Here is a 21,220-nt window from a genome sequence, read left to right on the forward strand (position 1 = left end):
TTTAAGTAGCTACTTCAGAAAGTAATAACAGATGAAATTAATGTAGTTTATTTAACCCAATATAACCAATTATCATTATTGCAAAATGTAATCAGTATAAAAAATTATTGAGATACTTAACATTCTTGTTTTACATACTAAGTCTTCAAAATCTGGGATGTATTTTATTGTTGCTTAACATCTCAATTTGGACTACCCACATTTTAAGAGCTCAACAGGGACACGTGGCTACCAGCTACTGTACTGGACAGCGCAGAACTAGAGTCTAGCACTCTGCTCTATGAAATGGGGTCTATGCATTAGCAATATCATCACCTTGGATTTTGTTAGAAACACTGAACTTCAACCTATCTCAGACCTACCAGAACAGGGACTACATTTAACAAGCTCCCCAAGTGATCTGAATGCACATTAAAGACTGAAAAGTACTAAATTAGACCACTCATAGCTTGGAAGCCTTAACAACTTGCTATCGTCATTCAGCTATCATGTGCTTTCATGCCACTCACTAATACAAAACACTGTATTCAACTAATGACTTTCACATGAATCACGTTTTCTCTACGCTGCCCAACAGAACTTTCTGCAATGGTGGAAATATATCTACACTTCCCCAAATAGTAGCTACTTGCCATATATGGCTACTGAGCACTTGAAATGTGACTGGTGCAAGTGAGAAACTGAATTTTTAATTTTACTGATTTTTAATTTATTCAAACTTAAGAAGCCACAAACGGCAAGTAGCTACCATACTGCAATGTAACTCCAGAAGTATTATTCACTACATCACAATATAATCTCTAGGAGGGTCCTCAAGACAAATTTAGAAGGTTCCTATCAAGAAAATTCCTCTAATTACCTGCACTTCTCTCAGTGAATCAACCCCTCCCACCTCTCTATCAACAACCATGTTTACCACTTTACATTGCCTGAGGTCAAATTTGAAACCTGCCTCTATGGAGGTATAACACAAGTTATAGAACGTGTTTTGTATTTATTAACATAACTCCACTTTATAATCAATTAACAATATACCTACCTGTACAGTCTTTTTTATTCTATGGGAAGGACCTGGATACTCTGGAGAATATAAATCTGTGAGGAATAGTGAGTTGATTAATGTTGACTTTCCCAGTCCAGATTCACCTAAAAGAAATAGGGGAAGAAAATCTGTTAAACTCAGCCACCTTATCAACCTTAAATATTCAACCAATGCTATAATCAAACTTACTTCATGCAAGTACTTCTTGGTGGGATAAGGAAGTGACGTTAGAAAATATACTATAAAGACTCCCTACTAGAATAGATTCTTTGCCCTCATTTTCTTATCAAATTAAAATTAGACTCTTGCTTCCAAGAATTCTTTTTAGCTTTACAATTCTACAGTCTGTGTTCTTTAAAAGTAATGTATCTGATACAATAGTCACCATTTTTAACAGTAATGTATTTATTCCTAGAGACCAAAGTTAGTCATGAAGGAAACATCCCAGTCAGATTATATATTGCTGCTTCAGTGAAAAAAAATGTAGACGAGGTTAAGTGTTTATTACAATTAATCAGTGACCAAGAAACCATGCAGCTATAGAAGTAGCAATCTGATGATAAAAAGAAAATCACAATGCATCTTAGTAGAAAAGTGAACCACAAAAAAATACTTCCAAGTTATTCACCCAGGTAATAATCAGCTTAAGTATAAAAGGTATCTCTCTATAAACCAGACTTCAAAAAATTTATAGGTAATTACTTTTTATAGAAGTGTTTCTGCTTGAAGTAGGAGGTGGGAAAGGAGGGAGGTAGGACACAATTTCCATTAAGATTCACATACTCTTCTCTGACCCTCCATGTCAAGTCTAGTACACCATACCAAATATACAACTAATTTTTACCAAAATATAAACAGCTTCAGTATACACATAATACAAAGTTAAAATACATTAAAATCATATAATTATCAATTAATATGGCACTAGGTTAAAGAATATACATACTGTTAATAGTTCAGTTAGTTTAATAGCCATCATTAGCCTAAATAACTGTTATCACAATATTAACCTTACTATTTCTAAGTCTAAGCTGAGTTCTTTCTATACTGGCTCTCAACAAAGGTAAAAGCCATTCTAGATGGTCTGGGCTTACTCCCTTTGAATGACGTGATGCCACCTTTTCTAGACGTAAAAATTCCAGAAATTTCTAAGTCACAGGAAAATACGTTATAGCTTCTTTCTAAACCCTTAAGCCTTGAATAAAGGAGGAAAAACTAAAATAAAATCAAAGCAATTGGGGATAATCAGAAATATTTATAACACTTCCATTAGAAGCTTAAATGAAAAATTGGGGTACTTATAAAAATGTTTTTGGATGTTGAATGTTAAAGTACATTGTATTCAAATATTAACACTGTACTGACTAAAAGTGTGTTCAGACCTTATTTTATACATTTAAGTTTATTGATTTATTTTTAGCAGTAAGGGGTGGGGGAATAAAAGGAAGTAGGACAAAATTAAAGGAGAGATGAAGGAAAGGAAAAAAAAAAGAAGAATCCTGAAAGGTAACACATCAAAATACTAATAGCTGCTATAAAGAAAAACTGTAGGTGAGATTTCTTTTTCTTAGCCTTCTACATTTCTGTGTGCCCTAAATTTCCTTCACTAAATTTGCATTATTTCCATAATTTAAAAACTATTCTTGAGTGCTGTCAACATAATAGCAGAATAGGAAGTTTCAAGCCCTCACAAAAATATCAAGACATCTAGGTATTTGCTGAATTAAGCTTATAGGAGCGCTGGAAAAAAAGTCAAAGGTCTCCAGCAACCAAGCAAATACCCCATCAGAATACCATGAGAAAAACAGTAAGAATTTCAAGCATTTTTATTTGCTCTTGCATTACTTTCTCTACGCTATGTCTGGGTCTCAAGGAGGTGGCAGCCCAGTTCCCAATCCTTCCCTCAAACTGGAAGGAATAGAGCAGACTTGACTTAAAAGATTCCAACCCCTCTGGGACTGTAACTTGAAGGACTAGTCTCACCTAACTGGGATTTCAGGTGGGGGAAGCACTGGCACCACTGGTGAAAGTGAAGGAGGACTACAAACCTGCAAATGCCTGGAATAAAAGATTATGGGTGGATAAATACAACAGACTACCTAAGGCCTTGAGGAGAAGCTGGGGTGAAACTCCTTGGAGAATTAAGACAGTCAAAAGAAGTCATGCATACAGGGGGAACTGAGAAAGCTACATGCAAGACCAGGCAATATGCATGCTCAGAAAAGTCCTGAGAAAGCATTAAACTTTCACTTTAGGCTGGATCTCTAGGTTCAGAGCATGCATCAGAAATCTGCCCTTAACATATGACCAAGTCTGCAAAGATGGGGAAGGGTGACTTTTCTCAAATGTACATTTTTTAGTAACAACAAAAAAATCACAAGGCATGCAAAGAAACAAGAAAACACAGCCCACAGAAAACAACGAAACAAATTCCCAGAAACCATCCCTGAAGCAGTACAGATAGTGAACTCACTAGATGAGGACTTTAAAATAGCTGTGTTAAATATCTCCAAAGAGCTGAAGAACAAAATGGACAAATAATTGATGGAAATCAGGAAAACAACATAAGAACAAAATTAGAACCTAACAGAGAAACAGAAATTGTGTAACAAAACAAATAAGCAAAACAAACAAACAAACAAAACCCAAATTCTGGATCTGAAAAATACAATAAATGGAAAAATTCACGAGAGGTTCAACAGCAGAATTGAGCATGTTGAAAAAAGAATCAGCAAACATGAAGACAGGACTATTAAAATTATTGAGTCTAAGGAGAAAAAAGAATAAAGAAAAGTAAACACAGCCTAAAGACCCATGGAACACCGACTGAACCATTATATATACTATGGGAGTTTCAGAAGGAAAAAGAGAAAGAGTCAAATAGATTGTTTGAAGGAAAAAAATCACCAATATTTTCCAAATCTGATGAAACACATGAATCTACAAATCCAAGAATCTCACAGAACTTCTAGTAGGATAAACCCACAATGACCCATACTGAGACACATCATGATCAAATCAATGAAAACCAAAGACAAAAATAATCTTGAAAGCATCAAGAGAGAAATAACCTACCACATAGAAGGAATCATCAATAAGATTAGCAACTGATTTCTCAGTAGAAATCGAGGCCAGAAGGCAATTTGATGATACAGAAGTCAAATGAGAATTTTATCTGGCAAAATTGTGCTTAAAAGCTGAGGTAGAAATTAAGATATTTCCAGATAACAAAAATTGAGGGAATTCATTACCACTACACATCCCCTACAAGGAATGCTAAAGGGATTCCTTCAACTGAAATGAAAGAACCCTAGACAATAACTCAAAGCCATATAAAGATATAAAGATCCCCAAAAAAGTAAATACATGGAAAAATATAAAAACTGGTATTATTGTAATTGTGGTTTCTAACTCCACTTTATATTTTCTATAAGACATAAAAGATGAATGAATAAAAAATTATAAATGTATGTTAATGAATATACAATGTTTAAAAATACAATTTGTGAAATCACTAACAAAAAAGTGTATGGAATGAATCAACAGAAAAAGAAAGTAAAGAAACAATCACCTTTAAAATAGCACCCAAAGTAATAAAATACCTAGGAGTAAATCTAACCAAGGTGAAAGACTTACACGTGGAAAACTATAAAACATTGATTAAGGAAATTAAAGAAGACTTTAAAAAATGGAAAGATATTCCATGCTCTTGGATTGGAAGAATTAATATTGTTGAAATGGTCATACTGCCCAAGACAATCTACAGATTTAATGAAGTCCCTATCAAATTATCCAGGACATATTTCACAAAACTAGAACAAATCATAATAAAATTTATATGGAACCACAAAAGACCTAGAATTGCCAAAGCATAACTGAAGAAAAAGAAAGAGGCTGGAGGAATAACTCTCCCAGACTTCAGACAATACTATAGAGCAACAGTCATCAAAACAGCATGGTATTGGTACAAAAACAGACATATGGACCAATGGAACACAATAGAGAGCCCAGAAATGAACCCACAAACTTTTGGTCAACTAAGCTTCGAAAAAATGGGCAAGAAAATACAATGGAATAAAGACAGTCTCTTCAGCAAATGGTGCTGGGAAAACTGGACAGCAGCATGTAAAACAATGAAGCTAGAACACTCCCTTACACCTTACACAAAAATAAATTCAAAATGGATCAAAGACTTAAACATAAGACAAGATACAATAAACCTCCTAGAGGAAAAATATAGGCAAAACATTATCTGACATACATCTCAAAAATGTTCTCCTAGGGCAGTCTACCCAAGCAATAGAAATAAAAGCAAGAATAAACAAATGGGGCCTAATGAAACTTACAAGCTTCTGCACAGCAAAGGAAACCATAAGTAAAACAAAAAGACAACATACGGAATGAGAGAATTTTTGCAAATGAAACCGACAAAGGCTTGATCTCCAGAATATACAAGCAGCTCATACGACTTAATAAGAAACGACCAAACAACCCAATCCAAAAATGGGCAAAAGACCTAAACAAGCAATTCTCCAAGGAAGACATACAAATGATCAATAGGCACATGAAAAAATGCTCAATATCACTAATTATCAGAGAAATGCAAATCAAAACTACAATGAGGTATCACCTCACACCAGTCAGAATGGCCATCATTCAACAGTCCACAAATGACAAATGCTGGAGAGGCTGTGGAGAAAAGGGAATCCTCCTACACTGCTGGTGGGAATGCAGTTTGGTACAGCCACTATGGAAAACAGTATGGAGATCCTCAAAAGACTAGGAATAGACTTACCGTATGACCCAGTAATCCTTCTCCTGGGCATATATCCAGGAGAAACCCTACTTCAAAAAGACACCTACACCCCAATGTTCATAGCAGCACTATTTACAAAAGCCAAGACATGGAAACAGCCTAAATGTCCATCAACAGATGACTGGATAAAGAAGATGTGGTATATTTATACAATGGAATACAGTTCAGCCATAAAAACCAACAACATAATGCCATTTGCAGCAACATGGATGTTCCTGGAGAATGTCATTCTAAGTGAAGTAAGCCAGAAAGAGAAAGAAAAATACCATATGAGATCACTCATATGGGGAATCTAAAAAAACAAAACAAAACATAAATACAACATAGAAACACTCATAGACATAGAATACAAACTTGTGGTTGCCAAAGGGGTGGGTGGAAAGAGACAGACTGGGATTTCAAAATGTAGAATAGATAAAAAAATATTATACTGTATAGCACAGGGAAATATATACAAGATCTGTGGTAGCTCACTGTGAAAAAAAAAAAGTGGCAATGAATATATGTATGTTCATGTATAACTGAAAAATTGTGCTCTACACTGGAATTTGACACAACATTGTAAAATGACTATAACTGAATAAAAAAATGTTTTAAAAAAGTGTATGGAGGGCTGTATAGAAGTAGTCTGTATATGTAATTTAAGTTAAACTGGGGGAGAGGGTATAGCTCAGGGGCAGAGCACATGCTTAGCATGCACGGGTTCAATTCCCAGTACCTCTGTTAAAACAAATTTCTTTTTAATTAAAAATAATAAGGAAACCTAATTACCCCCCCAAAAGTTAAACTGGTACAAGTTCAAATAAAATTATTTATAACTTAGAATTTATATACAATCTCTATGATAACCACAAAGAAAGTATCTATAGAATATATAAGGAAATTAGAAAGGAAATCAAAAAGTGATGTTATAAAACATCAGCTAAACACAAAAGAAGGCAGTAAAGCAGGGAATGATATATTTAAAAGCTGTAAGACACACATAAAACAACAATATGACAAAACTAAGTTCTCAGTTAACAGTAATTACATGTACAAGGATCAAACTCCCTAATCAAAGGCACGGACTGCCAAAATGGCTAAAAAATACAATCCAATTATATGCTATCTGTAAGATCTAAGGACTTTAGATCTAAGGACACATACAAGTTGAAAGTAAAAGGAGAAAAAAGATATTCCAAGTAAGCAGTAACCAAAACAGGTGAGGTGGCTATGCCCGTATCAGACAAAACATACTTAAGTAAAAAATTGTTTGTTATAAGATACAAAGAAGGACATTATATATCAACAAAAGGGTCAGTTCATGAAGCAGATATTAGAAGAATAAGCATATATACACCACACTTCAGAGCTCCAAAATATATAAAGCAAACACTGACAGAATTTTGAAGGGAAAAATAGACAATTTTACAATAATAATAATAGAGTTCAATATTCCACTTTTTAAAATGGACAGAAGAACCAGATAGAAGATAAAAGATTGATAACAGAGGGTTTTTTCCTTTTACAAGGGAATGAGACTAGAAATCAATAACTGAAAGAAAACAGAAAAATTAATATATATGAGGATATTAAACAATACACTCAAACAACTAATAGGTCAAATAAGAAATCACAAGGTAAGTTAGGAAATACCATGAAACAAAGGAAAATGAAAACACAACATACCAAAACGTATGAGATACAGAAAAATCATTGCTTAGAGGAAAATTTATAACTGTAAACATATACATAAAAATGAAGATCTGAAATCAAAGATCTAACTTTACAACTTAAGGAACTTAAAAAACAGAACAAACTAAACTCAAATTCAGAAAAAGAAAGGAAATGCTAGACTGAGAATAAAAGAAAGATTCAAATTACTAAAATCAGAAAGAAAATTGTGAATATTACTCCTGCTTTTACAGAAACAAAAAGAAGTATAAGACTGTACTACTGGCCACTCTCCCTTCTGATGAGATGGACCACATTCTGCCTATGGAGTAACTAGTTTTACTTTAAACACCCAACTGCAGACCTTGTGGCCTTTCTCCTGCCTTCTAAAACAGCCTGCACTCTGTCTATGAAGTACATATCTCTCCAAATAAATCTATCTCTACTCAAAAAAAAAAAAAAAAAAAAAAAGAGAGAGTACTATTAATAACTATGTCAATAAATTGGGTAATGCATATGAAATGGACAAATTCCCAGAAACAGACAACCTAATAAGACTGAATCATAAAGGAATAGAGAACCTGAACAGACCTATAACTAGTAAAGAGATTAAATCAGTAATCATCCCCCTACCTCAAAAAAGCCCTAGACTAGATGGCATCACAAACATTAAAATCAGAATTAAAACCAATCTTCTCCAAGCTCTTTCAAGAAATTGAAAGGAGGAAACAGAAACTCATTCTAAGCCAGCATTATCCTGATACCAAAGCAAGACAGACACTACAAGAAAAGAAACTTATAGTTTAAAATCCCTGATGAATATTAATGTAAATATCCTCAACAAAGTACTAGCAAACATAATTCAATAGAAAACATTACAAGGATTATATACCATAACCAGGCAAGATTTATTCCTGGAATAAATGATGGTTCAACATACAAAAATCCATCAATGTAATACACCACATCAACAGAATGAAGGGGGAAAACTACATGATCATCTCAACTGATGCAGAAAAAGCATACGACAAAATTCAACATCCTATCATGATTAAAAAAAAAAAACTCCACAAATTACAGATAGAAGGGAACTATCTCACTATAATAATGACCATGTATGAAAACTCCACAGCTAACATCATAGTCAATGTGAAAGGCTGAAGGCTTTTCCTCTGTGATCAGGAACAAGACAAGAATGTCAGCTTTCACCTCTTCTACACAATAAGTAGTCAGAAAAATTAGGCAAGAAAAAGAAATATTAGGCATTCAAGTTGGAAAGGAAGAAATAAAATTATCTTTTTAACAGATGGTATGATCTTACATGTAGAAAATCCTAAAGAGCCTACACACACACACACACACACACACACACACACACACACACACAGTTACAGGTAATAAATGGATTCAGGGAAGTTGCAGGATACAAAATCAATACACATGTGTGTGTTTCTGCACAATAATGAACAATCCCAAACAGAAATTGAGAAAGTAAGTCCATTTACAACAGCATGAAAAGTTAAGTACTTAGTAATAAACCTAACCAAAGAGGCTAAAGACTTGTACACTGAAAACTACAAACCATCACTGAAAGAAATTAAAGACCTAATGAAAAGATATCTCATGTTCATGGAGTGGAAGATTTAATACTACTATAATGACAACACAACTTAAAACAATCAACACATTCAACTCAATTCGTACTAAAATCCCAATGACTTTTTTCTTCAGAAATAGAAAAACTCATCTTAAAGATCAAATAGAATCTTAAGGGACCCCACATAGTCAAAATAGTCTTGGAAAATGAAAACAAAGTTAGAAGGCTCACTTCTTGGCTTCAAAACTTACTAAAAAGCTATAGTAATCAAAATAGTGTGGTGTGGCATAAAGACAGACAAATAAAACAATGAAATAGAAAAAAGAGTCCAGAAATAAACTCTTGCATAGTCAAATGATTTTTGACAAGGGTGTCAAAACCATTCAATAGGGAAATGACAGTCTTTGCAGCAAGTGATGCTGGAAAAAGAGAATATCCACATGCAAAAAAATGAAGTTGGATCCATACTATACACCATGATAAAAATTAATTCAAACTGGATCAAAGCTAAAACTATAAACTCTAAGAAGAACACATGGGGGAAAGCTTAATGACACTGGATTTGGCAATTATTTCTTGAACCATTTCTTGAATCAAAATATAGGCATTAAAAGAAAAATAAAGAAATTGGACTTCATCAAAATTAAAAACCTTGTGCGTCATCAAAGAACACTATTAACAGAATGAAAAGACAACCCACAGAATAAAAGGAAATATCTGCAAATCATAAATGTGATAACGGATAAATATTCACAATATATAAGGTACTACAACTCAAAAACAAAAAGCCAAACAACCCAATTTAAAAATGGACTTGACCAGACATTTCTCCAAGGACAATATACTAATAGCACTTTAAAATATGCCCAACATAACTAGTCACTAGGGAAATGCAAATCAAAACCACAATGGTACTTACTACTTTACATCCATTAAGATGGATATTACCCCAAAAATAAAAAACAAGTGTTGGTGAAGGTGGATGAATTGAAGGCCTTGTGCATTGCTGGTAGAAATGTTAAATGGCACAGCCACTCTAAAAAATGGTATGACAGTCCTCAAAAATTTAAATATAGGAAAACCATATGGCTCCATAATTCTACCTCTTTCTGGTTTATACCCAAAAGAACTGAAAGTAGGGGACTGAATGACTGTACACCACATGTTCGTAGTAGCATTATTCACAATAATCAAAAGGTGGAAAAAACTCAAATGTCAACAGACAGATGAATGAATAAACAAAATGTATTATAAAAATACAATGGTGTATTTTCAGCCTTAAAAAGAAATGAAATTCTGACATATAGCAAGGGTGAACTTTGAACACACTATACTAAGTGAAATTTGCCAGACACAAAAGGATAAATATTGTATGATTACACTTATATGAAGTTAACAAGAACAAATTCTAAGAGACAAAGTAGAACTGCTACCAGGGATTGGCGAGTGGAGAGTTACTGTTTAACAGGTACAAAGTTCCAGTGTGGGCTAATAAAAATTTGTGGAGCTAGACAGTGGTGACAGTTGCACAACAATGTGAAAATACTTAATGGCACTGAATTGTACACTTAAAAGTGGTTAAAATGGTAAATAGTGTGTCATGTACATTTTACCACACATACAAAAACTGGAGGTATGGGGGGCTGGAGGACTGCCATGAATTGATAATTGAAGCTCTACATCTATGTTGAATTTTTTTCAATTTTAAAAGTAATACACATGTGTATATATATTCTTTCTAATCTATTTTAGAATTCAACTATTAAATTTTAAAAGCTATAGATGCTTGTGTAATTCAACAATAAAAAGTAAAAGTAATTTTCTCCTTGAATATCTTCCAAATTAATTCCTTCAATTCTCAAAATAACCTCACTTACCAGTTTGGTGTATATTTTTCCAAACTTTCTCTTTCACAAATATAAATAGCATGTATATGAATGGATCAAATACAAGCAAACAGGAAAAACTGACTCATCCCATGCATTTTATCTTTTTTAAGAAATGAACACATCATGGACAGCCTTTCAAATAAAAACTTATTCTTAATAGGTGTCCAGTATTCCACATTAGGCATAATTTATTCATCTTTTCCTTATTAATGCACATGCAAGATGTTCCAAATCTTTTGCACCTATAAATCATGCTTTAATAAAAAGATCTCTCTCTCTCTCTTTATGTACTGCTATCTTGTGTATATCTTTGTATACTGTTATTTCCATTTGTTACATAAACTCCCAGAAATGAGATCTTGGATTCATAAAATATGTGTATTTTCAACTTTGATAAACACTGTCAGATAATTTCTCCAAAAAGTTGCAGCAATTAACACTGAAGAAAAATGTATATATGAGAATCTCATACACAAAATTCACATAGAATTGCATGATAATGTATGAGACCCGTTAGGTGAGCTGAATTTAAATTATGAACACAGAAGGAAAAATTACAAAGAAAAAATTTTAAAGAGATAAATGGGGATGTGGGAGTTGCTTTAGAAAGAGAAAAGAGGAAAAACACAGTGAACAAATTTAAGATAAACATGAAGAGGAAATAGCATTCTCAAACGCAGGGCTCTGAGAATTCTGGCAATAATAGACCACTCTTGGTCAAGTAGGTAGGAATGTAAAACTGTGAAAGCCTAGGAAAGCGTAAGAATAATATGATCCTTCTGATCTTCCCATAGAGAAAAAAGGGTGTGCTTTTTCTCTGAATGTATAGGAAACAAGTAAATTTCCCTCTATTCAGTTTACAATATATTTCCTTAGAAGCAGCCTTTTTCATCATACCTACAATAACCTTTTGAGCACACATTAAAAGAAAAGTCAAACTTTGAAACTGCTTTATAAATACAAACTGAAACCATCTTTTAAGCTCCTAGAATTGTTAGCATTTCTATTTTAGGCTGCTTACTTCCTACTTTGATCTTTATTGGCATAATTACCTTGGAAAGGAATTTGATCAATTTCCTCAGCTAAATTTAAAAAGGAGGGAGGCATAAATTTCATATTTAGGAATTATATGTCATAGCTGATTTTATACCAATAAGTTTCTTTCCTCCTTTACTATCATAGAGGAAAAACTGTGATACAGTATGTTTACAGGCTTTCCTTTAACCCCCAACAGCTGCTCACAGGAATTTAAACAAGTTACTATAAAGCTAGTAAATAAAATATATTAACGAAAATACATAATAAAGTTAGCATATATCTGACTCTCGAAAGCTTAGACTCATGATTTTCCTATTTAGGGACAAGACTGTTTTGTTTTGTTTCATTTTGTTTTTTTCAGCAATTATCTTTTAGGGAACAATCATCAAGATTGCTCCCTTAATTCTAAATAATATGTACTTCATGCTATTACAAAACCTGTAAAGATCTTCTGCTTTTGTAATACTCATTAAAAATCAGAAAATACCTAACTGTATTTCATTTATGATTTTTTTCTCCCACAGTGAATTTTTTCCCTCTATCTTTATCTAAACTCTTAACATTGACTATATGAAGTAGTAGCTTCTATACCCTGAATTAAAACTTAGCTATGGCTGATTTTTGACATCTCAGGAGGTAGTTAAATTATTTTCCATCCGTTCCTAGACAACTCACAGTGAAATTATGCATCAAAGCTTTAAGATTCAGTTCCTATGTGGTATCCCTGAAGGTTGATTATACCAACAAAAGATAAATCCTCTTGCTTAAAATCAAGACAAACATTTCAAGAAACTTTATCAACAGTTATGGAGGTTAATAAAATGCCAAAGTAAATTATTAGTGAAAGTCTAGAAAGACACCTAACTTGCAATTTAAAGGTAAATAAGTTTTCTATCTGAACAGTTTGTTCTGTATGTTATATTCTTCTAGACTAATTTACAATGTAAGTGATGACTACGCTAACTAGGTGTATCTTCATCAAAGTAAACACTACAAATATTACAGGGTATCATTTGGCCAAGGAAAAGACAATTTTAGAGTCCAGTTCAACATTGTTCATATGTAATAGGTGTCTCTAGTCCTCATTTTGCATTTATGTTTGTAGTCACTTCTAAGTTATTTAGATTTATTTATCTAAAGTAAAATGTTTTCTTAGAAGAACTGCCCAATTTCCTTAATTTTGAGATACACATTTTCCTCTCCCCCATCAACAATTCTAAAAATAAATGTCTCTTATTATCAAAATGTTCATTTACTGTACTATTTCTTACCTCCCCCCAATCAAATCTGATTATATGTTTCATAGATAGTATCCTGGAATCAGGAAAACAGGAAGCTCAAAACACTTCCTCCCTCAAATCCAAACTCAATTAGAGGAGCCATATCAAAGAAAATATATCTTAATTATTTTTTCTTAAAGTTTAGAATTTGATATTTAATTTTTAGCGTAAGTTACTATGAACTAAAATGATGTCTATTTTTCCTAGTCTGCAGGGCCCCAGTGGAACAGGAGGTTTTAACAATAAGCAAGGTAACCGAGACCATCTCCCTCTTGTCTTGGCACATGAGGTGAAGAGAACAAGGCTCCCCTTTAAGAAAGTTATAAGCTGTAGGAGAAATGGGCCCAGTTTCATTAAGGGCAAAGAAGTAGAAGGACTATATTAAGCAGTTAAGAATCCAGTACAAGGGAATGTGTTAAATGCTGAATGGGAGATCCAGAGAAAGCAGCAGGAAGGTGAGGTGGCCAAGTAAGGATTGAGAATCTAAAGGGAATACAGGAGAGAATCCAACACTGAACAAGAGATCAAGTGTGAGGCATGGAGGCCTTAAACCCTACAACAAATCCCTACAACTTCTTAAAGAAAGGAAGGGACACTCTCATTGGTGACGAGAAGGGAACCAGAGCTGTGTTTTCACAATCAATATAATTCACAAGCTGGGTCTCGTGCAGAGAAGAAATCCATGAACATTTTGACTAATAAGAATTTCCTCTAATAATTTTTCTTTTACTTATCCTGATAAATAAGGTTAAGATCATATTGAAAACTGAAAACAATACCACATTCCAAATACAAAATATCCCCAAGGAGCAAGATGAAATATGACATGCTACTTTGCATGAAATATAATTCAGCAAGTATTTATTAATCACCTACTATGTACAGGAATTAAAAGGGCAAAAAAGACAGAACTCCATTTCTCATGGAACTTACAGAAACAATGAGGAGCTAAGAGAACATACATAGTAAAAGGCTAAGAGGTCTCTCAAATACTGAGTAACCAAGTGACTAAAAATTAGAAATGATCTAAATAATCAGTAAGTTTGATTTTCAAAAATAAATGCCAAAACTTCTACCCAGAGAAAAACATTTTTCAAATACCTATGGAGCCCTTACATAATCGGATCATATATTTGGCTACAAAGAAAATCAATCACTAATGAAAAACACAGAAATCTACAGATCATATTCTCTGACTACAATGCAGTGAAATTAAAAATTAATAACAAAATAACATAACCCATCTGCCCATGGAGATATAAAATAGCAACTCCCCTCAATTAGTCTTATCTGAAAAACTCAAATACAAACAAAATGAATACAACCTATGAAAACTTGAGATAACTGAAGTGGTGTTCAGAGAGAAACTTGTGCCTAAATAAGCCTAAAGAAAATAGATCAACCCTCAGAGTGGCTCTTGAAACTATAAACTGGTGTGGCTTTTCTGAGGAACAATTTGGTAGTCTATCACAACTTAAATGCATATGCCTTTTGACCCAGCCCAGCAATTTCACTTTTAGAAATGTACATTATACAAGCATTTATATGTATGCCTAAAAATTTAATGAAATTAAGCATTAATTGTTCATTAATAGCAGACTGAATAAATCATGATAAACACATACTCTGAAGAATGAGTTAACTTCATGTACTGACATGAATATAAGTAAAAATACTAAATGATATAGAAAAAACATTCACAGAACAGTATTTATAGCATGGTACCATTTACATTAAAAAAGAAATCTATCTGGGAATGACTGCTGTATATAAAATTATAGAAAAATGCCAGGAAACTTCTAACAACTTAATAATGGTTGTCACTATGAAAAGGGAATGGGACTGAATGAAGGAGAAAAAGGAACTTCACTTTACTACATGTCTTTAGAATTTACATCTTTTAGAAAATAAAAATGTTTATTCTTATAAACTTTTCTTTTTTAGGGGAAATAAACATGTGAGACATTTGAGAATAGACCAGGAGGGTAAGGATGGCAATATGAAGATTCTAAAGGGTACTAGCCTCAAAATACATGAAAAGAAATGTTGGATGCAATGAAGTTATGCCTGAGTTTGGACACTAAATTATTAATTCCTACTTATCTGTAGTAAAGTAATATTTACTTATATACTAAAATGTCAGACATCCTAATCATAAGACAGCCTTGTCCTAAGTCTCTCAAGGTAACTTATAACTACAATCGATTCTTCCTCATTGGCTCTGCTAAAGGGAAAGCAATAGTGTTGCTAATGCAAAATAATAGAGAGCTATGATCAGTCCCACCAGCTCAAACTCTACTTAAACAAAGAATCTATGGAAACAACTTCAATCAAGTTATTTATTATTATTTAGGAAACATTTAAGAATAACAAAATTCAGAATTATATACATCCTAGCTTAAGCAAACAAAATTATTTAATAAAATATAAACAGAATAACTAGCTGTAGCATTTTATATTTCTTTATAATTAATATTTTAAGATCTGTTAAGTGATCCAAATTAATGACTATTTCACATGTATTTGACTTTGAAATGCACTATATATGGTCTGCAACAAAGTCATTATCATTCCCTTATTTTACTGAACTTCAAGGGGAATTAACTGAAATTAAATTTTTCTGCCCTTGTTAAGACAGAACACTGAAATACTTACAATTTACGATGCCAAATACGTTATAAAAATTATGGAATAAGAGTAACTAACTAGAGTCTAATACTATACCTGTAGTTTAACATTATCAGGTTAAAATAACCCATGTCCTCTTTATCTCTGAAGTCTAGCCCATTAAAGCCATGCCATCATCATTCAAGAATACTACATTTCAAGCCTAAGAATGAAACACTCATGAATGTTTGTTCATAATGGCTTTGAAGAAAGTCACACATCAATAATTAGTTAAAGTCAAGTTCCTTGAGATCCTTGGGCATAAACCCAAGATAAGGGCTCTGAGAAGTCCTACAATTAAAGAAACTGCTTATCTTTGTTTCACCTAGCAACTCCTCAATTTTGCAGCTTTAGATCATTTCACCCAACCCCTAAAATATTTATTAACATTCAACACATAAAACATACTTTAAGACATTATACGGTATAATTCTTTGTTAAATTATTTTCCTTAATCATATACAGTTACAGCAACTAATATAAATAATGATATTATATTAGTTAAGTAGAAAATTCACAGGCAGCTTAAACCTTGATTTTTCATTTGCAAATTGCACATAAATTACAACAAAGAGATGCTCCTCTTCAGTTTTATCATCAGTGGCTTGGAAAAATCCATTTCATTACACAAACTATGTAATAAACACATATAATGTGTTCAACACCATCTTGCTAAATTATGTAAAGTCTCAGAACATTAGAACTGGGACAGTCCTTAGAGATACAAATCAAACCAATTTCTAACACTAGAAAACTAAACCAAAGAGAAAGTAGCTGACTGATGCCAAGAGTACAATTGGTTAAGCAACAAAGCAAGAACCAGAACAGTGGTATTCTAACTCTCAGCACTCGACTCTGCTCCTCATGTAAAATCTGCTTCTAAATGAAGTCTCTTCATATTCCCCATTGGACTCTCCCATTGGATAACTATGCTAGGGTTTAGGCAAGAGGAAAGTCCAGTGCTTGAGAGGGGCTATGGACCACACTGTGCTCCTGTTCTGTTCCTCACCTTCCTACTCTCACTTTTCCTGAGATTTGAAAGCAGTTTTACTCAAATTCAAATCCTAAATCAGCCACAATATGTGATCTCAATAAGATACTTATTTTATGAGTATAGTGCGAATTTTATTAGCTTCTTTTAATAAAATTTATTAGCACAGTATTTGACACTTTAAAAAAATACTCAAGTGTTACATATTAGGAAGATGCAGATGTTAATTTCAACTGAGGTAGAGATGAGACAGTGTCAAGATAGAGTTCTTAAAAAGAATGCACATTAGTGTCATTTAAGAAATGACAAAATAGATAAATATACCCTACCTAGGACCTAAAGCCCAGAATTTAGGCAAGTATTTCCAGATATATTTGGAACATGCTTCCCAAAATGATTTGTAAGGCAGATGAAACTAAGAAACTCTAGCAAGTTTAAGACAACAGTGGGCAAAATGCCAGATTACACCATTTAAAGATGGCCTGTGGAAAGGACCCTAAACAACCAGATAAACCAGGAGGAAGTATCACACACACAAACACACCAAAAAAAAAAAAAAGAGAGAGAGAGAGAGAGAAAGAACTGCAAGGAAAAAGTGGTCAACAATACCAAATGGGAGGTTAAAGGGAAAGTGACTAAGGGACAACAAGAAGGCCTTTTACTGACCTTTAATAAAAGCAGTTTTGTATTAAGGAGAGAAAATGGTGAGAAGTGATGAATGGGAAATTTAAAAGTAAAGATTTATTGGGGGGTAGGGTATAGCTCAGTGGTAGAGCACATGCTTAGCATGAAAAGGTCCTGGGTTCAATCCCCAGTCCCTCTGTTGAAAATGTTAATAAAAGAAAATGATGGAATAAATATTTGACTTCTGTAATATAAAATATAATAACAATTAGGGAAATTTTTAAAAAGTAAAGATTTATTCTTTTTTTACATCTGGCTATAAAATGAGGTAAATAAAAATATGTAATCAAGGGAGGGAGCTAGACTTTGCTTTTTAATGTGCTTATCTCTGAAGATTTATTCTATCAAGAACATTCTAGATTATATTAGATACAGATTATTTCCAAGGTAGTCTATACATCTGGGATTTGCTATAAGACTACTTCATTTCCTCATAATCTATTAGGGCATCCTTTGACATACAGAACTGTGTCCATGCTAACCTAAAATGCAAGCTAAACAGGTTCCCTATGTCCTGGCTCTGCAATTATCTAAACAATGTTTACTTATTCTAATTACAGTGATTGACCACCAGCACTAGGAGCTAAGTAATAATTCTGCTGTGTAGCTAGTAGCAAACATTCTAAACAGCCACTCAATAATTACCTCATTCAACAAGCCAAAAAGTTTGCACTTGCTATGCATCTAAAGCTGGGAGGCCTTAAGGAGGATGTTTATGATATTTCTTAGGATAAAATTACTCTTTATATAGCCCAGTTCAAGTGGATAACTACCCTTTTTAAAATGTATCCTCATGTTACCAGAAAAATCTAAATGCCTAGTTGGAAAATTTTTCATGATTAATTATTCCAAAATTGGATTATCACAATTTTGTGCTCAAAATGTACAGCCTTACTTAGGCTAGGGTCTGCAGCCTTTCCTAGGCTAGCTATCAAGTTTCTGTAAGTTCTTCTGCTAAACTGAGAAACAGCTGAAATGGACAGATAGAAATGTCTGTGAGTTCTCTCTCCCCCATGTTCTTCTAAATTCTTCACATCATTGCCTGAAATTCTAATTCATTAAATATTCTCTTTCAAAAATCAAGTATTCTTATTAATACTATCAGTCTTTCATATGGGGAGGGGGATCAGACTTTTCCTCTAATTTCTAGTTGTGTCCAGTATTCACTAAGGAAACTAAGAAGTTTAATTTGGAGAGAAACAGAGCTAGTTTTTAAATCTGTGAATCATAAAAAGTAAGTATTTTGTCAAAATATCAGAGTGGAGGGCTCTGTGAAACTAGAGGGCAGCTTAAGGCCAATGGCCACACTTGAGGGTAAGTAAAAGGAGAGAGATATAAGGAAGGAGATAAGAGCATAGCAAAGAAGTTATTTTACATGAATATCCAGTGGATAGAAAAGAAGCAGCAAGGAGTTGATTTTTCATTCTACAAAGTGGTGCTAAGGAATGGCTTTGCAAGTGCACAAAGTTTAATCATCTGAACTAGAATGACTCATAAATTCTTTCAAGTTCCATAAATCTATTCACATACCAAAATTTATACCTTAAGGACCAGCAGTGGCTTGTGTGAATCACACTGGTGACTATGTGAATCTGTCTCACCAGTATTTCTTTATATATATATGCAAATATATGAGTATGCATGGTTATAACATTCATAATAAAACAAAGAAATTGTTAATGGTGTAACTATGCTTAATAAAAAGCTAGACAAAAAATTTTCAAATCAATTATCAAAGGCATGCAAATTAAAATGAGAAGCCTTCGTCCAATGCTAAATTAGCAACGTCACTTTGCTTTATTTAGCATTTTAAAAAGATTTCTACTCAATATTTGCAATGATGAGACAAACAAGAGCAGTTACACATCTGTGGTAACTATAAATTGGTATAAAATTTTCAGTTCACATCTTTAGCACGTCAGCTACTTCAGGGAATCAAACACACAGGGAAAAACACTGCAATAATATTTTTTAACAGTAAAGTAGTAGAGGGGAAAGGAAGGGAACCTTTCAGGGATCACAGAGTTCACAACAAAAACAGGTTGAGTGTAGTACTCATAAAAATAATATTAACCAGCCACTGAAAATTAGTTTTTAGAAACTCATTTGACATCAGAAAATGTCTGCCATAGCTTTAGGTAAAGAAAGTATATAAAAATATGGTATTACAACTGTGTAGAAGAGAGAGAAAATACACCACAATTAACAATGGAGACCTTTTCTCTTTTTAAAAAATTCCATCCACTCCTCTATTACGATTTCTAATGAAAAACTATTTTGTAACAAGTAACAGTTTCTACAGGAAGAATATTTTAATATATTTGTTATATCAAAAAACACAACTACATTTCAAAGAAATATACAATTTGATTCCTTTCCCTGAACGTTAATGTATGCTTGGAGCAGTACTCTTTAAACTTTAGAATGGAGAGCAAGGGCAGCTCTTGTTGAAACATTCCTAGGAATGAACATCCTGATTAGGCAGCCCAGATGATTTTCACTGAAAGGGTCAGAGAAATACAGACCTAGTACAATCAAAACTTAGTTCATTTAATTCCTTTGTGTATTTGGCCTTTTAGATGATTAAGATTTTATGAAATTTCTTCTTTAGTCTAAAATTATCTATAATAATGGCCTGAACCAAGAAATACTACTGTTAAGTGTTGAATGGTATTAAATCTGATTTATTAAAACATGATCCAACAACAACAGCAAACATCAATGTATATGAAAAATTTAATTTTGAGACTCAAAATTAAAGTCTTACTGTCAATCTTTGATAAAAAGAATCCCAAAGACTCTTTATATCACTGGCATTAAGTACCTAACACACTCAAGGGAAAATAAGATACTCAGAAGGTTTGCAAGAGACAGGATTTAACATTGTAGGAACTATAAAGCAAGTGTACTCTTAAGACTCATGATGTCACATAAGTAACTTCAGCAAAATACTTAAACTTCATGTCTTTATTGAAATGTACATAATAGCAAGTACAAAAATCAATTTTGTTAATGAGAATGCAAGCTACCCAGCTAAATCTTATTTACAATGGGGAAAAGAAAAGAACAAATTCTCAACCATCTTTCAAATTAGCTAAATCTCAAGCTCACCAGAAAAGTTTTACCAAGCAATCTAAACTGAATTGTAAGGTAAGGGCACAACATGTGTGCCTTGAATGTTTATAATCAAAGGAGTTCAACCAAAGCAGTTCAAAGTAAAGATTAATCAAGTATTTAACCTGTTAGCTGCCATATCATTCTCAACCATCCTGATCTTTATCTTCTCTTCATCCTTGGTATTTAGTATTTAGATCTTAAAACTTAAGTCGTAAAAATACACTAATAAATATATGCTTAATATTAACATTTTATTTAGTTATTGATTTACTAGGTACATTTTATATATATATATCCACACACACACACACACACAGAGTACATGTACAAAGTGCATTCATATACACAGTTATCTCAAGCCCTCAGTGAAGTATAGCTAGTTACACATAGGAAACAGTATTATGGTCCAAGTGTCTCCAATCTACCCTTGTCCCACACATCAGGTT

The 21,220-nt window shown here is 33.0% G+C and overlaps 1 protein-coding gene across 2 annotated transcripts in view; it reads right to left on the bottom strand.

Annotated features, from left to right (window-relative positions):
- Nucleotides 1-21,220, bottom strand: part of SEPTIN7 (septin 7) — a 69,244-nt gene that overhangs the window by 38,130 nt on the left and 9,894 nt on the right. For both annotated transcript variants that reach the window (XM_074367238.1, XM_074367237.1), the window contains exon 3: nucleotides 1,040-1,146. In XM_074367238.1, the coding sequence (XP_074223339.1) occupies nucleotides 1,040-1,146 (107 nt within the window). The remainder of the gene's footprint in view (nucleotides 1-1,039; nucleotides 1,147-21,220) is intronic.

The sequence above is a fragment of the Camelus bactrianus genome, chromosome 7, assembly GCF_048773025.1.
Source record: "Camelus bactrianus isolate YW-2024 breed Bactrian camel chromosome 7, ASM4877302v1, whole genome shotgun sequence".
NCBI classification, from domain to species: domain Eukaryota; kingdom Metazoa; phylum Chordata; class Mammalia; order Artiodactyla; family Camelidae; genus Camelus; species Camelus bactrianus.